This window comes from Electrophorus electricus, chromosome 21 (genome assembly GCF_041902795.1).
Source record: "Electrophorus electricus isolate QZ-2024a chromosome 21, ASM4190279v1, whole genome shotgun sequence".
Classification (NCBI taxonomy): Eukaryota; Metazoa; Chordata; class Actinopteri; order Gymnotiformes; family Gymnotidae; genus Electrophorus; species Electrophorus electricus.
Genome location: NC_137517.1, coordinates 4,738,714 through 4,758,793, shown reverse-complemented (window position 1 = coordinate 4,758,793; position 20,080 = coordinate 4,738,714). Strand labels below are relative to the sequence as shown.

The window sequence follows — 20,080 nt, the reverse complement described above, 5'->3', positions numbered from 1 at the left end:
CTCGCGCTCGATTCCTAGTTATATGATCAGCTACCTCGTAGGAGTCTTTGGATCTGGATGGGAAATCCTGCTTTGTGAAATATTTCTGTGGTCCTTGCAGAATTTACAAGAAAAAAAAAAAAAAAAAAGCTTTCCATAAACAAGGCGTCACTAATTCTGGTCAACGCATGAGAATAAGCCTCCATCCTGTAGGTGGCAGCAGAGTCATGGCTGGCTACCCTCGCTACACAGAAAGGGGGGGAAACCAAACCCAGCGTCCGTTCAAGCAGTCTAAGATAGGTAACTTAAGCCTTTCACCACGTACGAACATAATTAATGTTTTTTTTTTTTAAATGAACAGGTATGAGTAAGGTCCTTGAATTCAGTGGTTTATCTAATCTACGTAGATAGAACCGTTTGAAACACCTTAAACTGCGTCCCGTTCAGGTAAATTAAACTATTAAACTGCTGCTTGCTCATCTAGTCTGACTGTCTATAGGCTTTTCCAAAATAGCTGGAATTAAATATGTAGTAACTTATTACTCATGCAGAAGAGGTGCTGAACGTTATTATTATGAACGTCTGAGCAGGCTTAACAGTCGAGTCACAAGCTTTATTACAAAGTAGTTTAATACTAACTGTGTGTGTGTGTGTGTGTGTGTGTGTGTGTGTGTGTGTGTGTGTGTGTGTGTGTGTGGCACTAGAATAGCAGTCTTATGTTCTTATGAGCTTACTTATAAGGTCTTATAAATGTTACATTCTCAAATTATGTTAATAATTACCAAGGCAATAGTAGTCGTCTTTTTTATAACATAAATATGGGGGAAAGGGAACATTAACAGATACTCCCGTGCCAAGACACACAGGAGGCGTTTAAGTGCAGTGCCCATTCACCCTCTTCTAACCAAAAGTGATCTATTTCTGAGTGCCGAACACTCAGTGATACTTGTTAGGCAAGTGAATGAATTTCATGGATCTGTAAAAGTGCTCACATAAGCAACCTAAGTACCCTAAAGAAGTGCTAAACGGTGTAATAATTTAAACAGTTTTTTTTCCTGTTCTGTTCTTGCTCTCAACAGGAGAACTGGGAAAAAAAAAGGCCTATACTGTAGATTCCATAGCGACGTGAAGGACAATGGATGGAGAACTGGAGGGTGATGCTGGACTTCTGAAGAAGTTTAAGATCCAGCTCATCGATGTTCTCTGTGGAGATGTGGACTATGTGCTCCAGCATTGCCATTCGCTCTCGTTACTGTCCCAGCGAGAATACGAGCAAATCAAAGCCACTGTCATTCCATCGCAGCAAGTTAGAGACATCCTGGATTACATGATGACAAAAGACAGGAAAAGTGTTCAGAGCTTCTTGAACCTCTTAAAGAAGGATGACATGCAAAAGTCGTTTCCGAGACTAGAGTTCCTCAAAGAGCTGTCTCTCAGCGAAGCACGAACTACAGGTAACAGCGTGCATATGCTTTTAATGCAAAATTGGAAACAGTAAGTCAACTTGATACAAAAAGCAGTAGATGAAGTGTGTATACCTTATTGAATGGGGTACATTTCATCTATGTTTCTCCTCTAGGGGAAACGGTCACGAAAAGAAAACAGCCGCCAGCTGAAGACGTTCCCCAGAAGAAGGCTTTTACAAAGGGTGAGGCCATCTGGAACAACAAAGGCTACATTTTTCCAGACTAAGACTGGTTTCGTAAGGAATTTACACCATTTTATAGTTACCCCAAATGTAGTCAGTCAGTCCGTGTTTGATGTCTTGTTTTCTTGTTTTGTTTTGCATTGGCGCTACAAAGGTAGTTTAACTAACAGGTAATGAAAATCCATCTCACCTAATATCTTTTATATAAATACATGCCCAAATCTTCGTATAGCTGCATAAAGCACCATTGTTAAGCCGCATAATCGTGATTTTGTATAATAGCAGTATAATTACTTGGTGCCTTCATTAGCCTGATAGTTCCAGAGCAAAAGTAGTAATGCAAGATCAGGATACCAAACGTGTCTTGGCTGTTGGATTACATTATGTGGTTTTTGCCAAACTGTCCCCTTAAACCTCATTTTAGATAGACAGCACTTTTTGAGGAAGGTCCCATAACACTGTAGTTATTCTCAGCTCTACAGTCTGTGTTCAGCTAACTGACGCGTGAGGCCTGATGTGTCCCTCATTATCCGCAGGCGACTGCATGGTGTCGGAGAAGCAGCTGATGCTTGTGGCCCGCTGCGTCGGCACAGGCTGGAAGGAGGTAGCCCGGGTGGCCCTGGACCTCCCCAGCACCAGGCTGGAGCAGATCGCCGAGGAGAACCCCAGGAACCACAGGGAGTGCGTGTTCGCAGCACTGCGCTGCTGGCGCATGCGTGAGCGGGACAGGGCCACTTGCGCCCGCCTCCACCACCTCCTCGCGCAGGACGAGGCCGCCGTGGAGCCCGGGAGCATCGACTTCCTGCTCGAGGAGAGCTGACTCTGTTTCGGCGGGGGCGGCAGGGAGCATCAGTGACCTTAGACAAACGTGTCTTAAACAAATAGTAAACCAGATCCCCCATGGTTCTCTACGACAACAAGAGTTTGCATAAGCAGTCACAAACTAAAAAGGTTTGATGGCATTCATTTTACTTTCTTTTTTCCCTTGTGTTTATTTAATCACTTATATCAATGTGAGTAATATTTTTGCCATTTGTTTTAAGTGGTGTAAGGGTGTAGAAGATTGGACCAAAATTACGAGCCACAATAATCCCTCAAGAATGTTTTTCACTGCACTCTAGTCTAGGTTTTGCCTTATTCCTTCCATGTAAATAAGACAAATAAGTGCAAACCTTTAATGTGGGTTACTGTATAGAAAGTACTGTGCCTCGAAGATTTTTTATTGCTATAATGACAGCAAAACTACTAACAAACCATAAAAAGGGATTTATACTGGTTTGCACAGGAGATGTACATAATTAATCTTTTAATAAAAAATGTGAAACATTTCTTAGAATGCCAAGTTTTGTTACTTTTCTCCTGGTTCTAATCAGATATATTTCTCCTTTTTTGGACCACAGCTAATATGTGTGCAAACAGCTAACGCAGTGTTCCAGTATACACAAATCAAATTACATTTTGCAGGTTTTTTTTTTGTTTTTGTTTGTTTTATTTCTAAAGAACCCAGAGTGCTTTAATGTGACACGGGTTGGATATCACACATGACACCTTGTCCTGAGCTGAATTGTGGAGATGGCCAGGTAACGCTCTTCCTGGAGTGTCCAGTGGGATATTGGTAGCGAAGCTTTTTCTCAGAGAATTCCCGTGGAGAGAAACGCGTCGGGTTTAAAGGAACGGCTTTAATGTTCCAACTTGAACAGCTATCTGGTGACTCTGGGCTGACCTTTGTCCTCTCGGCAAGTCACACGTTGTTTCACCCTGATGCATTTTCACCCTGATGTTTCACCCTTGTTCACCCTTGTACTGTGAGCCAAGAAACCAGGCAGGAGGAGGAGCTTTGTACTATTCCGTTGCACAGTCATCAGCTTGCTAATGCAAACTGACAGAGTGGAATATTTTTAATCCAAAGCTATTTCTGCTGCTGTTGCATTCATGTCAGCAGAGCTTCTGCTAGAGGAATTCACAACTAAAGCCATGTTGCCACTTTCTGAGTTGTTTTTCTTCTCTTTTTTTACTGCTTTGTTTGGCCTTTAAAAAAGTTCACTTTTCAATGTTTGTGGCCTTTTGTCCATTTTAAGTAAATAGTTTTTAAAAAAGAAGAAAAGATTTCATGGTTAATTATTATCATAGTGGTGAAAAAGACTGAAAGTTAACCAGTAACAGTTTTATCAGTTTTTATAATGAATTTAGATTTGTGTCTGGTTTAAGTTCTTTACTGTTTTATGAGCTAATGCTTTATCAATTGTAGACAGTATCTAAAGTATAATTTCATCAAAATGAGGAATGTCATTTGATCAGGCTTGGTTTATGTTCAAATTATTAACCTTTAGCTAAAACTCTTTGCCATCTACCGTCTATGATTGATTGTGAATGGATAACGTTTTATGGCTAAATGATTCAAAGGTTCCCACTGATATTCAGAATAAAATCTATTTTTTATTTCTTTACCATTTATTATTATAAAATATCTGTTCTTTCTTTTTTCTGTATGGATGTTTAATTTAATTCAGTATGATTGAATTCCATTGCTTGACTGAGGGAAAGAAAGTGAATACCTCATTGTTCATCCACACAGGCTGATTTATGCAGATTTTGTAAAAAGTCTGCTTAAGTATCATAACACAGTAATAAAGGGAGAAATATTGCATTGTGCTGTCTCCGTAATACTTAGGATATCTAACGTAGAGTGTTTGGAAAACTAGACTTTGATAAGCATAACGGCTTCTTATGTAGATAGATAAAACGATCAGTGATTTCTTTAGGATATTTTAATGAGAGAAGAAGTGGTTAAAAATCTGTTCAGTAAAGTTAAATGTATTGTGCATTAGCCTTTATTGGTAGTTATAATAATTAGACATCTAAAATAATGGGTTAAGTAGGCTGCTTGCCTCTTGTGTTGTGAAGTCGTCATATTAAAAAAAACTTTTTAAAAATCTTTAACTTTAATCGAAAATGCGGTTTTCCTGTTGCCGTGAGATAAATGATGTTTAAAAAGTCGTCTATTACCCATACATAGATATTAATGTTACAAATGCTGTATGTGCTTTTTGATATAGCATAGTCTAATCCACCTTTTCCCAAAGGTTATAAAAATATAAGATAGGAGAGATTTTCCCGCAATCTTAAATCTTTTCTATCTTTAGATTTTTTTCTGTTTCTTTTACCTTACTGAGATACTGCTTTGCAGACTAACACACCCCGACCACTCTAATCCAATTGTATGCTTGTACATCCACGCTCCTAAATGTTCATTGGTCTGTTCCTTTGCTTAAATTAGACTTCTAAATATCGGGTTACATATAGGCTATGTGTGATACAAGACTGTGGACTGCAGCAATGAGTGCAAACTTTTCCAAAGGTGAGAAAATACCCTGATTTGTATTAAAGGAATGTATTAGTAGTGGCTATTTAGATTGGCATTTCGGAGCTGACAAGCTAAGCACAGGATATGACAGACAAAAGTGTAGCCTAAAATTGCGAATTTTTCCCCCTGTGTGGTCAAATGTCCTGTTTTAATACTCCCTTGTGTAACATTGTACTTCAATTAAACAGCGCTTCCCGCAAAACAAGAAGTGCAGAACGAAGTTGTGGCTGTAGGATGGTTTGGAGCAGTACACCAGTTATTTCAACCGCACATAAGCGCGTTCGACTGGCACAAAGCCACGACTACCTTCACGCTTCACTCTGCCTCAGCCTCTCCGAAGACAGACAGTAGAAATGTTAATTAAACAGTTTCTCTCTCTCGCTCTCTTTTTTTTTTCTTAAAAATGAAGTTGATTTTTTTTTACGTTTTTAAAATGCCCGGAAAGTCACAGGGCTTTTCTCAACGTGGCGACCTGCCTCCAGTCCCATCGCGTACACGGGCGGAAAGTGAATGAGGGGCGTTTACCGTTTTAGTGCTCGGCATGTTTTTGTTCGCTCCCATCTACGGCCTTCTTAGCCCGGGCCTACTCGCAATCAAACCTAAAGCCATGCCCACAAAACGGATCTCAGATCAGTGGGAAAAGGCACCATGGTTGCATTAAGTCACATTGTCGCGTTCTTGCAATTTTCTTGCCTGCTGTTTTTGTATTGATGTCCCATGTATTCACTTTTTTCTTTCTATGCGGATGTACCGAGTGAATTTGAATCTTCTCCTATCTTTCTGTATCCAGATGCCAAGATGCCAAGGTCACTACAGTAACTCATTTTTACTTTATTTGTTTGCGTCTTTCTTTATTTGTCTGAAAGCCTTAGGGAGTAGCATGAGCAATGGCTTGAATGGCCATTATCAGTGTGCTGAGACTGAGCTGAACTCTACGGAGGGTGAGCTTTTCCTCTCCGAGGCTTTCAAAGTCATCTTGGAAGAGGCGGTTCATAAAGCTACAGATGTGAAGGAAAAGGTCCATTGTTTTCAAAAAAATAAAAAATAAAATTTCAACCTAAAACTGCATTTCAGTAAACATTGAACAACACAAACCTTGTCTCCGAATGTTCACAGGTGTGTGAGTGGAAGGATCCTGACCAGCTGAGGGATGTGCTAGACCTGGAGCTGAGAGACCATGGAGAAACCCACCAGCAGCTGCTGCAGAGAGTCCGCGACGTGGCCAAACACAGCGTTAAAACGAGTTAGTCACTGGGCAGGTCTTTATGGAGGACATAACGCACCAAAGAAAGCTACAGTTTCTTCTTCTTCTTCTTCTTCCCCGCAGATCACCCACGCTTCTTTAATCAGTTGTTTGCAGGAGTGGACTACCACGCCCTGACTGGACGGCTCCTCACAGAGACACTCAACACCAGCCAGTAAGTGTTTGGTCATGTCAGCTCGCCCAATCATAGAGCATCATTATGAGTTTTAACAAATGGGTACCACAGCACACTCACCTGAGTGATGGTCTACCCAGACAACTACGCCTGTTACATACACATCATCCCCTTATTCTCCAGAATATCACAGTGCAGAGTTTTCCATCTTTGCCATCCACTAAAGCTCTTTTTCAAAAAATACATTTATGTTTTTGGAAAGGTACGCAAATATTGTCACAAAAAGCTACAGTGACAAAACAGTAAAAATATTCTAAAGCATTTTTATTGTACTGTAAGCCTCTGGTGTAGTTTTTGTATGGCTTAGAATCAAGTCTGAAAATTGTGCCTTCGGAATTTTCCATTAAACCCTATATCAATGATTGTCAGATCACTGTACTGACTCAAGGTGATAAAACACAAGCAGGTGACATCATTTTAAACCATAGCCACTGGATCAAATATCTGAAACACTTGTCATGGTAAAGAAAACTGGTTATGTTGTGATTTTGACATTTTGAGATTCATAGACACATGAATGTCACGATGCAACTCCAAGAAAGACTCCACAGTGAACCAATGCTATAAAACAAAGCTATCCATCCCTGTCCAGGAAAGCAGGAATGCTAGATTCGGAGACATATCCAAGAGTTCAAAATTTACATGAACTGCATGAAGCAATATACTAGTCTTTCATTGGCTGATGCCTAGCTCACACCCTTTGCAAAGTAACCAATCCAGTTTTACTTGCTACACATCTCTCAGGTACACCTATGAGGTGGCCCCAGCGTTTGTTCTAATGGAGGATGTGGTGCTGCGTAAACTGCGCTCGCTCGTGGGCTGGGCAGAGGGCGATGGTATCTTCTGCCCCGGGGGGTCCATGTCAAACATGTACGCCATGAATGTGGCCCGATACTGGGCATTCCCGCAGGCGAAAACCCAGGGGCTGTGGTCCGTTCCTCGCCTGGCTGTGTTCACATCCCAGGAGGTAAAGACAACACACAAACTTTTGTTCACACAAAAAATAAAAAATAGGGCTTGACATCACCAGTCTTATTTGAAATGTTTGCTTTAAGTGTGTTGCTTGGTTAAATTAGGATTAATAAACATGAAACCAAGTATTCTGGCACTTGTGTTCCATGCAGAGTCACTACTCGATGAAAAAGTCTGCTGCGTTTCTTGGTATCGGGACGGAGAACGTTTACCATGTGAAAGTTGATGAAAGGTACACCAAGCTGTGCGAGGTCGTTGTTGGTCTTTTCTACATACCCCACATGGCCTGCAGTCCACCTCATCCTTCTTTAACCTCTCTGTACCCACAGCGGCAGAATGATCCCAGAGGACCTCGAAGCTAAAATTGTTCATGCCAAATCACAAGTATATGCCTTACCCTTCCAACTGACTTTACTTTATATCTCATTTAAGCATTATTTAACCATGAGAATTAAGTACGAGAACCTTGAATAGAGAAACCCATACCCGAAGACCTTAATATCTGATTTTGCAAAAGCAAGTAGCTCTTTTACATGCCAATGGTTTTGCTAGACTCTGGTGTACATTTGGGTTTGAGAGGCAGCTCAGTATTACTGCTATGGTAGGTAGGGGATAGTAAGTGTTTGACTAGGCCCTGTTCTCTTCCCCCTCCTCCCATTGCAGGGCGCGGTCCCATTCTTCGTCAACGCCACGGCCGGCTCCACCGTGCAAGGGGCCTTTGACCCCCTCGACCGCATAGCTGACATCAGCGAGAGCAACGGCATGTGGATGCACGTCGATGTGAGTCCTGTCGCCTTATCAGCAAAATCGCACGGAACAATAAAGCAATGATGGGAAAAAGGCACGCGAACAAGTACTAGTGTGAAGTAATATCACTGACTACACGGACCCTTCAGCTCTCTTGGCATAACTTCCTCGTTACAGACATATATCCGATGCGGCGTCAAAAATCGGATTCCTGTACAACATACAACGCGACTGTATATATACCTGTCCGTTGTGGGTGTGAGGCATGGGTAATGTTTCAACCTGTCATGGAACTGCGATCAGAGATCCAGGTGATCCGGTGCATGTGGACAGGTCTCTTCATGACATACATCTCTTTCCCACAGGCTGCATGGGGGGGCAGTGTGCTGTTTTCCAAGAAACACAAGCATCTGGTTGCAGGCATTGAAAGGTACAGACATGCCAAATACCAGAGAGCAAATAAGCCAAATAAGCCTTTCTTTAGGGTGACTTCTGCCATAGATAAACACACCAGCGGGACAACTTTGACCCTGCTGTTTAACGGTGTCACTCTCATTTCCAGGGCGAACTCTATGACATGGAATCCACATAAAATGCTTATGGCGGGACTTCAGTGCTCTGTGATTCTGATGAGAGACACAACGGTACGGACCTGTGCTACAGCCCGTGAAAATCTAACATTTCTGTATTTCATGTATTCCAATACCATGACTAATGGTGTTCAGAAAGTGAAGGCACATTAAACCAGGGTTCCGCTACCTCGTAGTGTTAAACATCCTGCTATTTTTCTAAAGAGGACATCTAAAGACATAGAAATGTACTGTGGAGAATCCATTAGCTGAACACTAGTTCAAAGGACTGAATAAGAACTTATTATTTTATCGTATGACAGAGTATTTTCAGAGAAAACAGGCACCTTTTTTGGAAGACCTCCAGTAATCCTCTTTTCTCACCAGGACCTGCTGATGCGCTGCCACTGTGCCAATGCTACATACTTATTCCAGCAAGACAAGTTCTACGATATAAGTCTGGACACTGGGGACAAGTCTATCCAGTGCGGGCGCAAAGTTGATTGCCTGAAGCTGTGGCTCATGTGGAAGGCAGTGGGCTCTCAAGGCTTAGCCAACCGTGTTGACATGGCTTTTGCCAACACAAGGTAGATAATGTGTTGCTTAAGAGCGCCAGTGGAACTTGTTTGTGAAAGAAACATTAGCTCTGCTCTTTGGATTGGAGTTTGTGTACTACATTTTTAATAGTACCCAGGTTAGTGTGGTGTTTGAAATTCTTTGTCCTTCCTGCCTGCTCTAGGTATTTTGTTGAGAAATTGAAGAAAAGAGAGGGGTTTCAGCTTGTTTCAGAGGTATTTAACACAGTCTTTGGTGAATATGGCAACATGTCTATTCAATGTAGCATTGAAATATTTGTCCCATGGATTTTTCCACAGCCACAGTTTGTGAATGTATGCTTCTGGTATATACCACCCAGTCTGAGAGGAAAAGAGAACAGCGCAGACTACAAGGACAAATTAGCCAAGGTTGCACATAAATCCTGTGAAATTGGAATATGTGTTGGTGTTAATCGAATCTTGACTGCAATATTTATTTTTCATAAAAAACAAGTAATGTAGCATGTCATGACAAATCTTGGTCAACAGGTGGCGCCAATCATCAAAGAACGCATGGTGAAACAGGGCTCAATGATGGTGGGTTATCAGCCTTTGGATGGGAGAGTCAACTTTTTCCGCATGGTCATCCTTTCTCCCCAGCTGACTCAGAGTGACTTGGATTTCTGTCTTGATGAGATAGAGAGGCTGGGAAGAGATCTGTAACTTAAACGACTGTCGGTTATTATTTTCCCTTTTATAACATTGTTCTTTCAACACGCTGTGTAATTGTCACCCTCTATATTAGTTTAATTTGTCTGACCAACCTGTAACTTTAGAACTCAAGGTCAATGTAAACTTTAGATTCACCCAAGGGCTATTGCACAGCCAGCAGTCAGACATCAACAATAATCAACACACTCCAGATAAACCGATCTACACAGAAAAAAATGTTTATTATTCAAAAGTCACTATGTAAATTTGTTTTTAAAGGTAGGTTACTGATTGGTTGGAATAAAAGATTAGACCATCAGTGGCCCTTTGTTGTTGGGGCACTAGAACTTTAAATATGGAATTATAAATATGGTTAGATCTAACAATATGAAAGTAATGAGCTCAGAGAAGGATGCTGGAGCTTCTTGTTCAACCTTCTATAGCCACCTATTCAACCTTCTGTACTATTCCTCTACGTTAGTATGGGTAATTTATTTTCCAACTTTTGGCTCTAATCTTGGAATCTAAGATACTGTTGTGTCTTTTTTCAGAGGTATATTCTTTAATTTTAGCCAATGCTCTTCGAGTCATTTTCTAGGTAAATGTACTTTGTACATAACATCTTACACACGTGGTGTGTAGTTTTATACTAGACTTTTTGGGGGGGTTTTCTCCTATAACTCCCATATCTTCCTCAGGCCTTCAGTCTTGTAAGATTGTAGGCCTAAGCTTCCGACTCTTAATTTTCCATATAAATCACGTTTTCATCTTTGCTATTTTAGCTTAATTCGTCACTAGATTATAGGTCTTACAACAGCTCTTACTGCTTGAAAATGAAATGTATCATTGGGTTAATTTTAATAACCATAGATTAATCTTAACGTTATGAAGGCAAAGTTATTCTTTGTCGTGGTACATGAAGCCTAACTGAATTTTAGGTACATTTGTAAGTGCAGAGTCCCTTTCACATTTGCTACCAGTCAGGCTACTATAATTCCTTCTGTTTTAGAGAAACACAAATTTACTTGTTTTCTAAAGGTCTATACGGTTTTTCTGATGAAGGTTTGTCTATAGGATAATAACTTTTAAGTGCACGGAACTTAAGAGGGCATATGTCAACATGATGAATGAATAAAATTGTTTCCCAACTAACCATATATGCCCCAGCGTCTTTGCTGCCTATATGCGCTGCTTGTTTGTTTGCTAAAGCAACCTTTTTACAGATATAAGGACTACGTAACACTGTATGCATAACCAGATAACATAAAGGCTACGAGTATGAACGGTCAAGCACAGCACGACAAGCCAACAACGAGACAAAAATCACGTTTGAAAGCCTGTATCCCGCACACACGTAGCGTGTGCTGTAGCGCCCCCTGTCGGACCGGAAGAAGAACGTCACGTGTCGCCAGTCTCGTGGTCACGTGGTCGGCTCTCCCCTGAGAGCACTTCCGGTAGTGTTTCCTGTGTTTGTAAACTGGAAAAAAAAAATTGCAAGTCCGACGAAAAATATTAATCGCGAAGAAACGGAAGGTAAAGCCAACCGCGCAAACAAAACAAAACGGTCCTTTTTTAAACAGTTAGCACTCGATCGTTTGTTTTCAAATGGCAAAACGTGCGGTTTAGGTGACGCTTAAAAGGCGGCGGTGAACTCAGCCACACGCCCTGTTGTTGTGTTGTGGAGGGGGGGGCGATTGAGCTATCTTAGCATCATGCTAATGGCCCACGGCTGTCCCACAGTTGGCTGTTGCTATAGCTGCACTATATCTACACTATAGGTGGGTAGATAGCTGAATGCATGCGTTTCGTTTCTCATACTGAGCCTACAGTTGTGTCTTAGTTCTGGGTATTTAACGTGCCTGAGAACTTGTTCTGTCTATTGAATCAAATTCGCAGCAATCGTAGTTTTTTTCTGGTATTGCAGCACGAAATATTTTGTCTTCGTTTATGATTCAGTGTGAATATAGTGTGAATTTGTTCCCCAAGTAAAACCCGTTAAGTTTTCAATATTGATAGTGCCTCAGATGGCTATAGATTGGCTAAGACCTGTTAAAACCACTTACTGGTTGTTACTGTTTTCTTAATCATCTGTATGCATTTCATTTATATGTTCTTATCATGTTCAGGCCACTGGGTCTTATTGGATTTGAATGTCTTGCTTTTTTTGTGGATAATTTTGCTTTATGCGTCTACTGTGTTTGACCTGTGTTACTTTGGCTTTCCTCATTCCAATCCTTAAAACACACTTGTCCTGTGTTTTAATAGGATTGGTCTGTGAAGACACCAATTCCCACATGTATCAAACATTTCAAACTACTGATCTAGGACTTCCTCCCTCTGTCTATAACAACAAGAATGTCAAAAACTGATCCTAGAACAGTTGTTCTGAGAACTTTGATACGGAACACAGTGAATCATCAGGCCTACACTCAAGGAACCACTGGAGAATGAAATAGAACAAATGTCTGTTTCTGTCATTTACAAGCTGTACTTTATAGTTGAACAACTTTCTAGAGCTGGACATCTGTGGACCTGTTCGATGAACACGGGGTGATGTTTTCTTGGGCTGACATCCCCCTCCTCCCTCTGTTTGTAGGCTTGCGTTCCTGATGATTGTGCCTTGTGTGGTATCTATTCATTCTCTCTGTCAAGTGTGAAGTCCCCCCCCAACACACACACACACACTCTCATCACTGCGATGTCCCAGCTTTCCAACAGCTCAGTCCGTGAGCACATGAAATGGGTCAGTGTTTTTTTTCCCCCTCCTTATGTACATTTTCAGCTGTTTCTGTTTCATGTCTTTGCATTCAGAGCTTACGTTGTCCCCTCGCACGCTTCCACTGTCAATCCTGCCATAATCTGCTTCAGAGTTAGATCTGATCCTAATCTTTTTGTGGCACCTGCAAACATCTGAAAATCTTTACTTTTAACAAAACTAACCTTTTCCTACAAAACTGATCAAATACAGTTTATTAAATTAAAAGTGAGTTCTGTTCAATCTGATAAATCAGTGTTTACCAGTGGTCAAAAAAAGAACGAAGCAAGCAAAAGAGCCTGTGTTCAGATTATCTTTATGCTAGTGTGCTCGCTCGTGTGTGTGTGTGTGCGTGTGTGTGTGTGTGTGTGTGTGTGCGTGCCTGTCTGGCAGGCTGGGTTGCTGGGCTGTGAGGCAGTGCTCTCCAGTATGGCTCTGATGCAGGCCAATTCCACAGCCAGCCATAAAAAGATGAGCTCTCCCCTGGGCCAGAGAGACAGCCACAGCCAGAACCAGAACCCAAGTCAGAACCACAACCACAGTCATTCCCAGGATGCCCATAGCCACCACAGTCACATGGTCCTGCCCTCCGGAGTCAGCTGCCCACCAATGGTAAGAAATGGAGCCGGGGTCTGGGAAAGGAAACACAGTGAATCACAGTGTGGGAGGAAAAAAACTTTTGTTTCTTTTTAAACTCAGTACTTTGTAAATTCTTTACAGTGCATGCATGCATATTTGTGTGTTTGTGTTTGGGTTTCATTGTTAATATTTGCTTTCAATTCATAGCCTAGCAATTGCTGCAATCATTATTTTGTCTCCCTAACCTGTCCAGGAACATTTCCACCACAGTTGATTAGCTTTGTTGGAGTTCTACAATAATACTGTAAGCTTTTTTAAAAATCTTTATCGCAAAATTGTACTCACCGTAAAGATCCACCAGTGCTTCGCAAGGCATATCCCAATATGGTGTTTTCTCCACGTTTCGCAGATTTGTTAGTATACACTGCAAATTTACGGAGTCAGTACTTTTAAAATTATTGTTCAAAAACGGAGGTTAAGCTTCATGTCAGCTCGGCGGAGTTGTGCGTTGAGAAACAAAAACTGAAAGAAAGATGTCAGCTATTGGAGAAGACTGTGAAATGCAAGACATGTGTTACACGTCTTGGGCCAGTAAGGGCCAAGAAGTGTCAGCACTCTTTATAATTTTTTAGTTTGGGCCCCCTTTGGCCATTCGAGTCTCCACAGGCATAACTGCACTATTTGTGTTCTAGACGTTCGACAGTGCTTTAGCCAGGCTTTAAGATATCTTTACTGATGTGTGTGAGTAGCACCGGGTACCCGCGCGAGTGCGTATTGCAGATGGAGCCGCAGGGATCCTGACGGAGTCCAACTCGTTCGCGTTTGCAGCTCATCCATAAGGACGGAGAGTTCCACTCTTCCAGACTGCTGGAGGAGAAGGACATGCAGTCCTCCCAGAATCCGCAGCCAAAGAAGAAGAACAGGAAGTCGGGGACGCCCGCCAAAGTGCGAGAAAAGGCGCGGGCAAGTACCGAGGCAAAGTGCGCGCCGCTCGGCGCTCAAACATGTGGACGTGGGCGTGGCCCAGAAAGGTAACGTTGCCTCTTTGGTGTGTTGGGCGCGGGTGCGCGTCCACAGGTGGAGATGTCCGATGTGAACGATGACGGCTCCCTGGGTTCCCAAGTGCAGAAGAACTTCATCTGCGAGCACTGCTACGGAGCGTTCCGGAGCAGCTACCACCTGAAGCGGCATATCCTCACCCACACAGGTGCGCTCCTGAACCTCAGCGCGGCTCCTCCCGCACTAGTGCTGGCCTCGCCAACTTGTTTCCCGGCTGTCCCGCGTGCTAACCATCCACGGCTGGAGGAGTGTTTGAGGACATGCTCGGTGACATTCTCACTGGGGGTAAAGAATGTCAGGGCCCCAGTCTGCCTTGACCCTCAGTGATGTGACGGCAGGATTGGCACGGTCATACGGCTGAGTGGGGGTATTGGCGTTCTCCTCGGGGTGCTAAATAACCCGCCAAGGTCATTCATTCGAGATTTAGATGACAGGTCATAGTGTAGACACATAGTGAGAAAGCGAGAACTGCTTAGCATGAAATTATGTCTGAGGACTGCTTATAACGAAATAAGTTTGCCTCTGTTCAGAAAGTCTTGATTGGATGATACAGGTGCATTATTTTATTTCAGAAGCCAAGCTCTGGTGTTTAAGATGGAAGAGTACACCTTTTATGCCTGACAATGGAAATGGCTGTGTGTGTCTGCAGGAGAGAAGCCATTTGGGTGTGATATGTGCGAAATGCGGTTTATTCAGCGCTACCACTTGGAGAGACACAAACGCGTGCATAGCGGAGAGAAACCTTATCAGTGTGACCGCTGCCAGCAGGTCAGACACACACACTCACATTTGGACATAAACATTTGCTTTGCTAATTCAGCTCATTTCGTATGCCACCTTTGTGCTGCAAGAGCTGGCTTGTAATAAGACATTATCTCTTCTTTCCCTTGTTATTGAAAACTCCACGACGACCATGTCTCCACTCTGTCTCCTTCATTCATAATGAACTCCCTTAAACGTAACGCCAGGCTTTGTGTAAATGGGAATAACACGGGTCATCTTTTTGGTTAAAAAAACCCCCCCAAAGGTGTAGGAAGGCAAAATCATGCACCTTCCCTCCTGCAGACCTCTGCAGTACAGAACCAATTCTCTCTCATATCTCTCTCTCTCTCTCTCTCTCTCTCTCTAACTCTCCCGCCTCAGAACTTCTCAAGAACAGACCGGCTGCTGCGGCACAGGCGCTTGTGTGCTGTGGGCGTCCCCAAGGAGGAGAGCCAGTCGTGCTGTGAGGGCCGGCCGTACTCGCAGGAGCCGCCGCAGCACACGGCCTCCTGGAGCCCCCTGCAGGGCAACAGCAGCAACAGCCGGCTGGCGGTGTGATGGCTCCCCACCCCGCCCCCGATGGGAGCCTCCGGTCTGCCGGAGCGGCCACCTGGGGGTGCTCTAACTGTCTCAGACTGATCGTGGAGCCACTGGCAAAGACTTGGCCCCCAGCTCTGCTCCGAACGGCTCATGTTCAGCCACAGGAACGCAGATGTGTTTGTTTGTTTGTTTTTGTTGTTGTTTTTTTGTTTTTTTTTCCCCCCTTCTTTCTTTCTTTTTCTTTGGTACTGATCTGACTTGGGAGAAGAGGAGCTTTTTACGTCGTTATTTTCAGTAGATGGTACTGACCCATGGAAGGTCAGGCTAGTTTGTTATACTGCACAGGCAATAATGAGTTGTGTTAGCAAGTAGAGATCAATGAACAGGGGTAGTTACTACCTCTATTGATAGCAACCAGCACAAGGGTAGAGTTGGGCTTACACACATGAGCCAGTTAATCGTGTGGTATTGCTGTAGGTTTGATGTTACTGAATCGCAGGACCCATGGACAGGTCCTGGGGCCACAGCGAGTGTCACACGTGGCCTTTTGACTGTCATATCTAAAAAATACGCTCCAATACTCTTTAACGGCACACGTCCACTGTAGGGTAACCAGTAGTTCTTGGAAGAGGTGCTAACCAGTGTAAAACTGACTAATACAACAACCAGTAGTTTTCTGTCCACTCGGTACATTGTAATTATTCCAAGACAAACAGATTCAGAATATTTCGCTTGTAAGTATGTCAGCAGCCAAAAAGTCGTGAAATTCGAAAAGGTCATGAAATACATTTCTGTGTTTATCATGTCCAAAAAGTCGTGAAATTCGAAAAGGTCATGAAATACATTTCTGTGTTTATCATGTACAAGTCTATGTGCTTTGGCAACTGAACTGTCCTTTTTGCTGAACAACTTGGATCCAGGGTGTAAATGGGTCATTCCATAGACATGGTGCGATTCTTGTTCGGTCTTGTATTTGTGACACTGCGTCTTGAGTCCTGTTCTCTAACTGAACTGGAAAAACACTGGATCAACAGGGCAGAGGAAAAGCTAATGGTGTGTGCTTCTCACAGTTCCTGTTCTCGTAGTCATTTTTATATCTGAACCAATAGTTCCTTAGGAGGCCAGGTACTGTAGACTATCACCCCAAACACAGACTACATGCAGTTTTCCTCTGCTGAATTTTAATTTAATATATATTTTTATTTTTTAATTTTTCCAAGTCATTTTCAGTAGTTCTAGTTCTTAGCCTGCTGCAAGTGTTTAACCTGGTAGTCTCAGTAGGCCTGCCCCATTTTTGTACTAAGTAGGTTTGCATGATGTTGATTTCTTCAAATATGTATTGTGATTGTTAAAAGAAAGAAGAAAAGTATTTTTTTGAAACTTTTTTTGTATTTTTTACCATGCACAAACATGCACACTAAAGTCTTTCTTACCCAGCTAGGTATAATGTAGTGAATGGAAATATAGGACATCAAACACCAATAAATTGACTTCTTTTTCAAGAAACGTATGCTTTCTTTTGTACTTGTGTATCATGTACATACATTGGACATAGGCCCATATAATTTCGAGTTTGTTGTAGTACTGAACGTCCGCCAGCAGGTGGCACAACACATCCGATTCTAATGTCCCAAGTCGAATCGCATAAGAAGTGCACACTGCACGTGTGTGGCGTTTTAACCTCTACGGGTGCCATGAACTTGTATTGATTTGATTTGATTTTTTGCTTATTACTAGGGTTTATGACAGGACCAGCGGAACAGCTGCGAAATGCGCGGGAAGCATCTTAAAGTACAGCGTTGTTGACGACACGGGGTTAATTAGGGTTTTTTTTTTTTTTTTTGGTCACGCTTGGGTTTTGATTACTGATCAGCGAAACAATGACGTCCTAATTTGCTTCATATTTTTTTGCCTCAGTTTGCATAATTTAATGCCCCGCTGACGCGTCGGCTATAATGTTCAGTACAGATGTTGGTTAATGAGCTGTTGCCTATGGCGTGGATGTATGTGACAGGAAACTGTATAAACCAAAGCAGTGTAACGACTAATGTGGCATTGGGACCTCGTTGAGAGGATTATAGACCCTTTCTCTTTGGGTTGTACTAGTAGCCCTGATTTACGCTGCGTGTGGATAGGGAGCAATAACGGCATTCTCCTCTATGATTAAAACAGTGGGGGGGGGGTCGCACCCACGACCAAACCCAATCATCTAATGCAAGGGCTCACAATTCTACTCCCATGCGTACCCCCAGCGCACTATCATTATGTCACGAGTCCACACTTAATAAAACGTATTGTCATATTAGGTTATATTGTTGCCTTTGATTAGGATATATGGCATGGTCAGCTGTGCCACTGCATGAATCGAAATACGTGGGCGACGTAGGCCCACTCCGGGTTTAGCTCTGGTGCGAAGTTGTTCTAAGATATAATCGGTTTCTAACATTATGGATAAGGAGAGGAATTATGGATAATACTGTAGCTGAGATGGTGAATAGCACTCAGCGCAGAGGTTGAAGGAAGCGCATAGCCTCCGTCATTGATATTCTCCCCTTCCCTTGGATATTAACTGCCCCATCGAGTTTATCTCCAGTCATAGCCTGCACAGTCAGTGGAACTGATTGAGGTCTTCGGGATTGCTTTAAGAGGCGTATACGGGACTGGACCTTAACTCTGATGGGGCAACCCTGGAATATGGCGTATCTGTTTGGCTAATTTGTAGGCAAAAGACGTAGACAAATCGTTGTTTCTATAATGCATCCGAAAATGCATACCGTACTAAAGAATGCCCCACGGCGTAGAATGCACTCGCCACACAGCCCGAGCACACGTGCTCGTTCAATTAACAAATGAACCGCTCTTCCTTTGCAGCAGCCCGCGCACAACAATCCGTCATGCTCGTGACAGCGCGCGCCTCCGTGTTAATTAGCGGTGATATTTAAGCGCGTGGAGGTGTCCGGTGCCTTCAGCGCGGCAGCGATCTTCATTAAAATTTCAGTCCCGCCGTCCGCCCGTCGTCACGTCTCCCAGGACACAGCCAAGTATTAATATACTCGGGCTCCTAAATGATGAAAATTAAATATTAATAAAGCGTCTCCTTCCCTTATGAAACCTCCAGGCTACGCCTAATAGTAAGTAGATAAGTTACATTTTGGAGACGTTTAAGTGTCGTGGATACAAACCTAGCCCATCTTTCTTTTTTCATTCGTAGATTAAATATTCTAAAAGCATCTCCCGTCCTCAGAGAGTGTATATGCTTTACTCAAAATTATATTTACTGCAGTAATTACGCTGAAGTATATTCAGCAATGAAGACCTGCAACGTCTTGCTGTGTTTCATGAATAAAAAACTTTCATCAGTATGAGTCAGATTAATCAAAGTCACAGCCTTGTTTTTGTGAGGCCTAGGAGTTTGTTCTACTCAGAGCAGAAGAGATATGAGAGCTGGTACTGCAAGACGAAATAAAAGGAAACTGATCAGTAAGGCAGGTCTGAATTTATATACGGTGATTGATTTTGATGCCTGCGGATTTTTTTTTCTTTTTGCTTTTAATGCTCCATTTTGTCATTCACTTTAACATCTTAAGATACAAGGTAACAACAGTAAAGACACGGAGGAAGATTAATTAGGTAGCCCCAATTCTCTGTTGTACTGGAAGAGTCCTGTCACCAACATGGTACGGGACTCTAGGGAATTAGAAACGTTCTCCCTGCCTTATCCAAATAATTCATACATATTCATGTGAAGCTGAAAATGCTTCAGTTTGCAGCTGTATTCTTTTCGACGGTAGGAGCCTTTACGCAGTGCAAAAATAAACCGTTAAAATGATGAATGCCATTCTTTTCGTTTTTAATTTTCTTTTCCATTGTACTGCAACGTATATAATCGGTTCCGTTAATAAACACTGCAATCGGTGTTAATTTGACATATCATGTTATGAAACTGTACAATGCAGTAGTTGGATTGCAATGTAATGCAAAAGGGCAGATGCATCACATAACCATCAAGAATTCTGGAGGCCAAAAATAATGTCAGGATTTACACAGGGCACTCTTGCCAAACTGTCTGCGAAATCGCACTCCTAGAGAAACATATCAGCTTGTGCTCCTGGAATTAGCTTCATTCGGTTCTCGCCCAGAATGTACCGTCAGTGGGGAACGCAAAGTGTCAGAGCTGGCCGCAGCTGACCGGCAGCTCTTCGGCGAGATTTATCTCGCAGGAGAGCCATCCACATTCCCCGTGACAGGACGAACGCCCCCCGGCGCCCTGCCGAGAGCGCAAAAATCGCTCGGTGAGAGAGGCGTTTAGCCTCGACGGATACATTAACGCGCGGCGGGGTCCATGTCGCGCCATCAATCAGCGACTCGTTGGGACGCACTGCGGCCCAAGGGCCAGCAGGGGGCTCTCTCCGCAGAGCCT

At 42.8% G+C, this 20,080-nt stretch overlaps 3 protein-coding genes across 7 annotated transcripts; all 3 read left to right on the top strand.

Moving 5' to 3' along the window:
* The first annotated feature begins 224 nt into the window (after nucleotides 1–224).
* On the top strand, nucleotides 225–4,074 carry zgc:174906 (uncharacterized). Of its 2 annotated transcripts, none has more exons than XM_026998773.3 (4): nucleotides 225–426; nucleotides 1,059–1,433; nucleotides 1,559–1,627; nucleotides 2,164–4,074. In XM_026998773.3, the coding sequence occupies exons 2-4, from the start codon at nucleotides 1,115–1,117 to the stop codon at nucleotides 2,445–2,447; spliced, it is 672 nt and encodes a 223-aa protein (XP_026854574.2). In that variant the 5' UTR covers nucleotides 225–426; nucleotides 1,059–1,114; the 3' UTR covers nucleotides 2,448–4,074. The 2 variants fall into 2 exon arrangements, with proteins under 2 accessions (XP_026854574.2, XP_081560022.1); XM_081703896.1 differs by having other exon boundaries at nucleotides 239–279.
* An 848-nt stretch (nucleotides 4,075–4,922) lies between these two features.
* csad (cysteine sulfinic acid decarboxylase) lies at nucleotides 4,923–11,120 on the top strand. The gene is made up of 14 exons (XM_026998774.3): nucleotides 4,923–4,985; nucleotides 5,858–6,009; nucleotides 6,108–6,234; nucleotides 6,319–6,409; nucleotides 7,175–7,397; nucleotides 7,555–7,634; nucleotides 7,732–7,786; nucleotides 8,066–8,182; nucleotides 8,515–8,579; nucleotides 8,712–8,793; nucleotides 9,106–9,305; nucleotides 9,458–9,509; nucleotides 9,594–9,683; nucleotides 9,804–11,120. Exons 1-14 carry the CDS (start codon nucleotides 4,934–4,936, stop codon nucleotides 9,975–9,977), a joined length of 1,560 nt encoding a protein of 519 aa, XP_026854575.2. The 5' UTR covers nucleotides 4,923–4,933; the 3' UTR covers nucleotides 9,978–11,120.
* A 254-nt stretch (nucleotides 11,121–11,374) lies between these two features.
* znf740b (zinc finger protein 740b) lies at nucleotides 11,375–17,170 on the top strand. Of its 4 annotated transcripts, none has more exons than XM_026998730.3 (7): nucleotides 11,375–11,498; nucleotides 12,562–12,708; nucleotides 13,114–13,332; nucleotides 14,128–14,256; nucleotides 14,377–14,506; nucleotides 15,008–15,126; nucleotides 15,502–17,170. In XM_026998730.3, exons 2-7 carry the CDS (start codon nucleotides 12,664–12,666, stop codon nucleotides 15,676–15,678), a joined length of 819 nt encoding a protein of 272 aa, XP_026854531.2. In that variant the 5' UTR covers nucleotides 11,375–11,498; nucleotides 12,562–12,663; the 3' UTR covers nucleotides 15,679–17,170. The 4 variants fall into 4 exon arrangements, with proteins under 4 accessions (XP_026854531.2, XP_026854529.2, XP_026854532.2 ...); XM_026998728.3 differs by having other exon boundaries at nucleotides 14,128–14,262; XM_026998729.3 differs by lacking the exon at nucleotides 11,375–11,498 and adding an exon at nucleotides 11,506–11,743 and having other exon boundaries at nucleotides 14,128–14,262.
* Nucleotides 17,171–20,080: the final 2,910 nt, after the last annotated feature.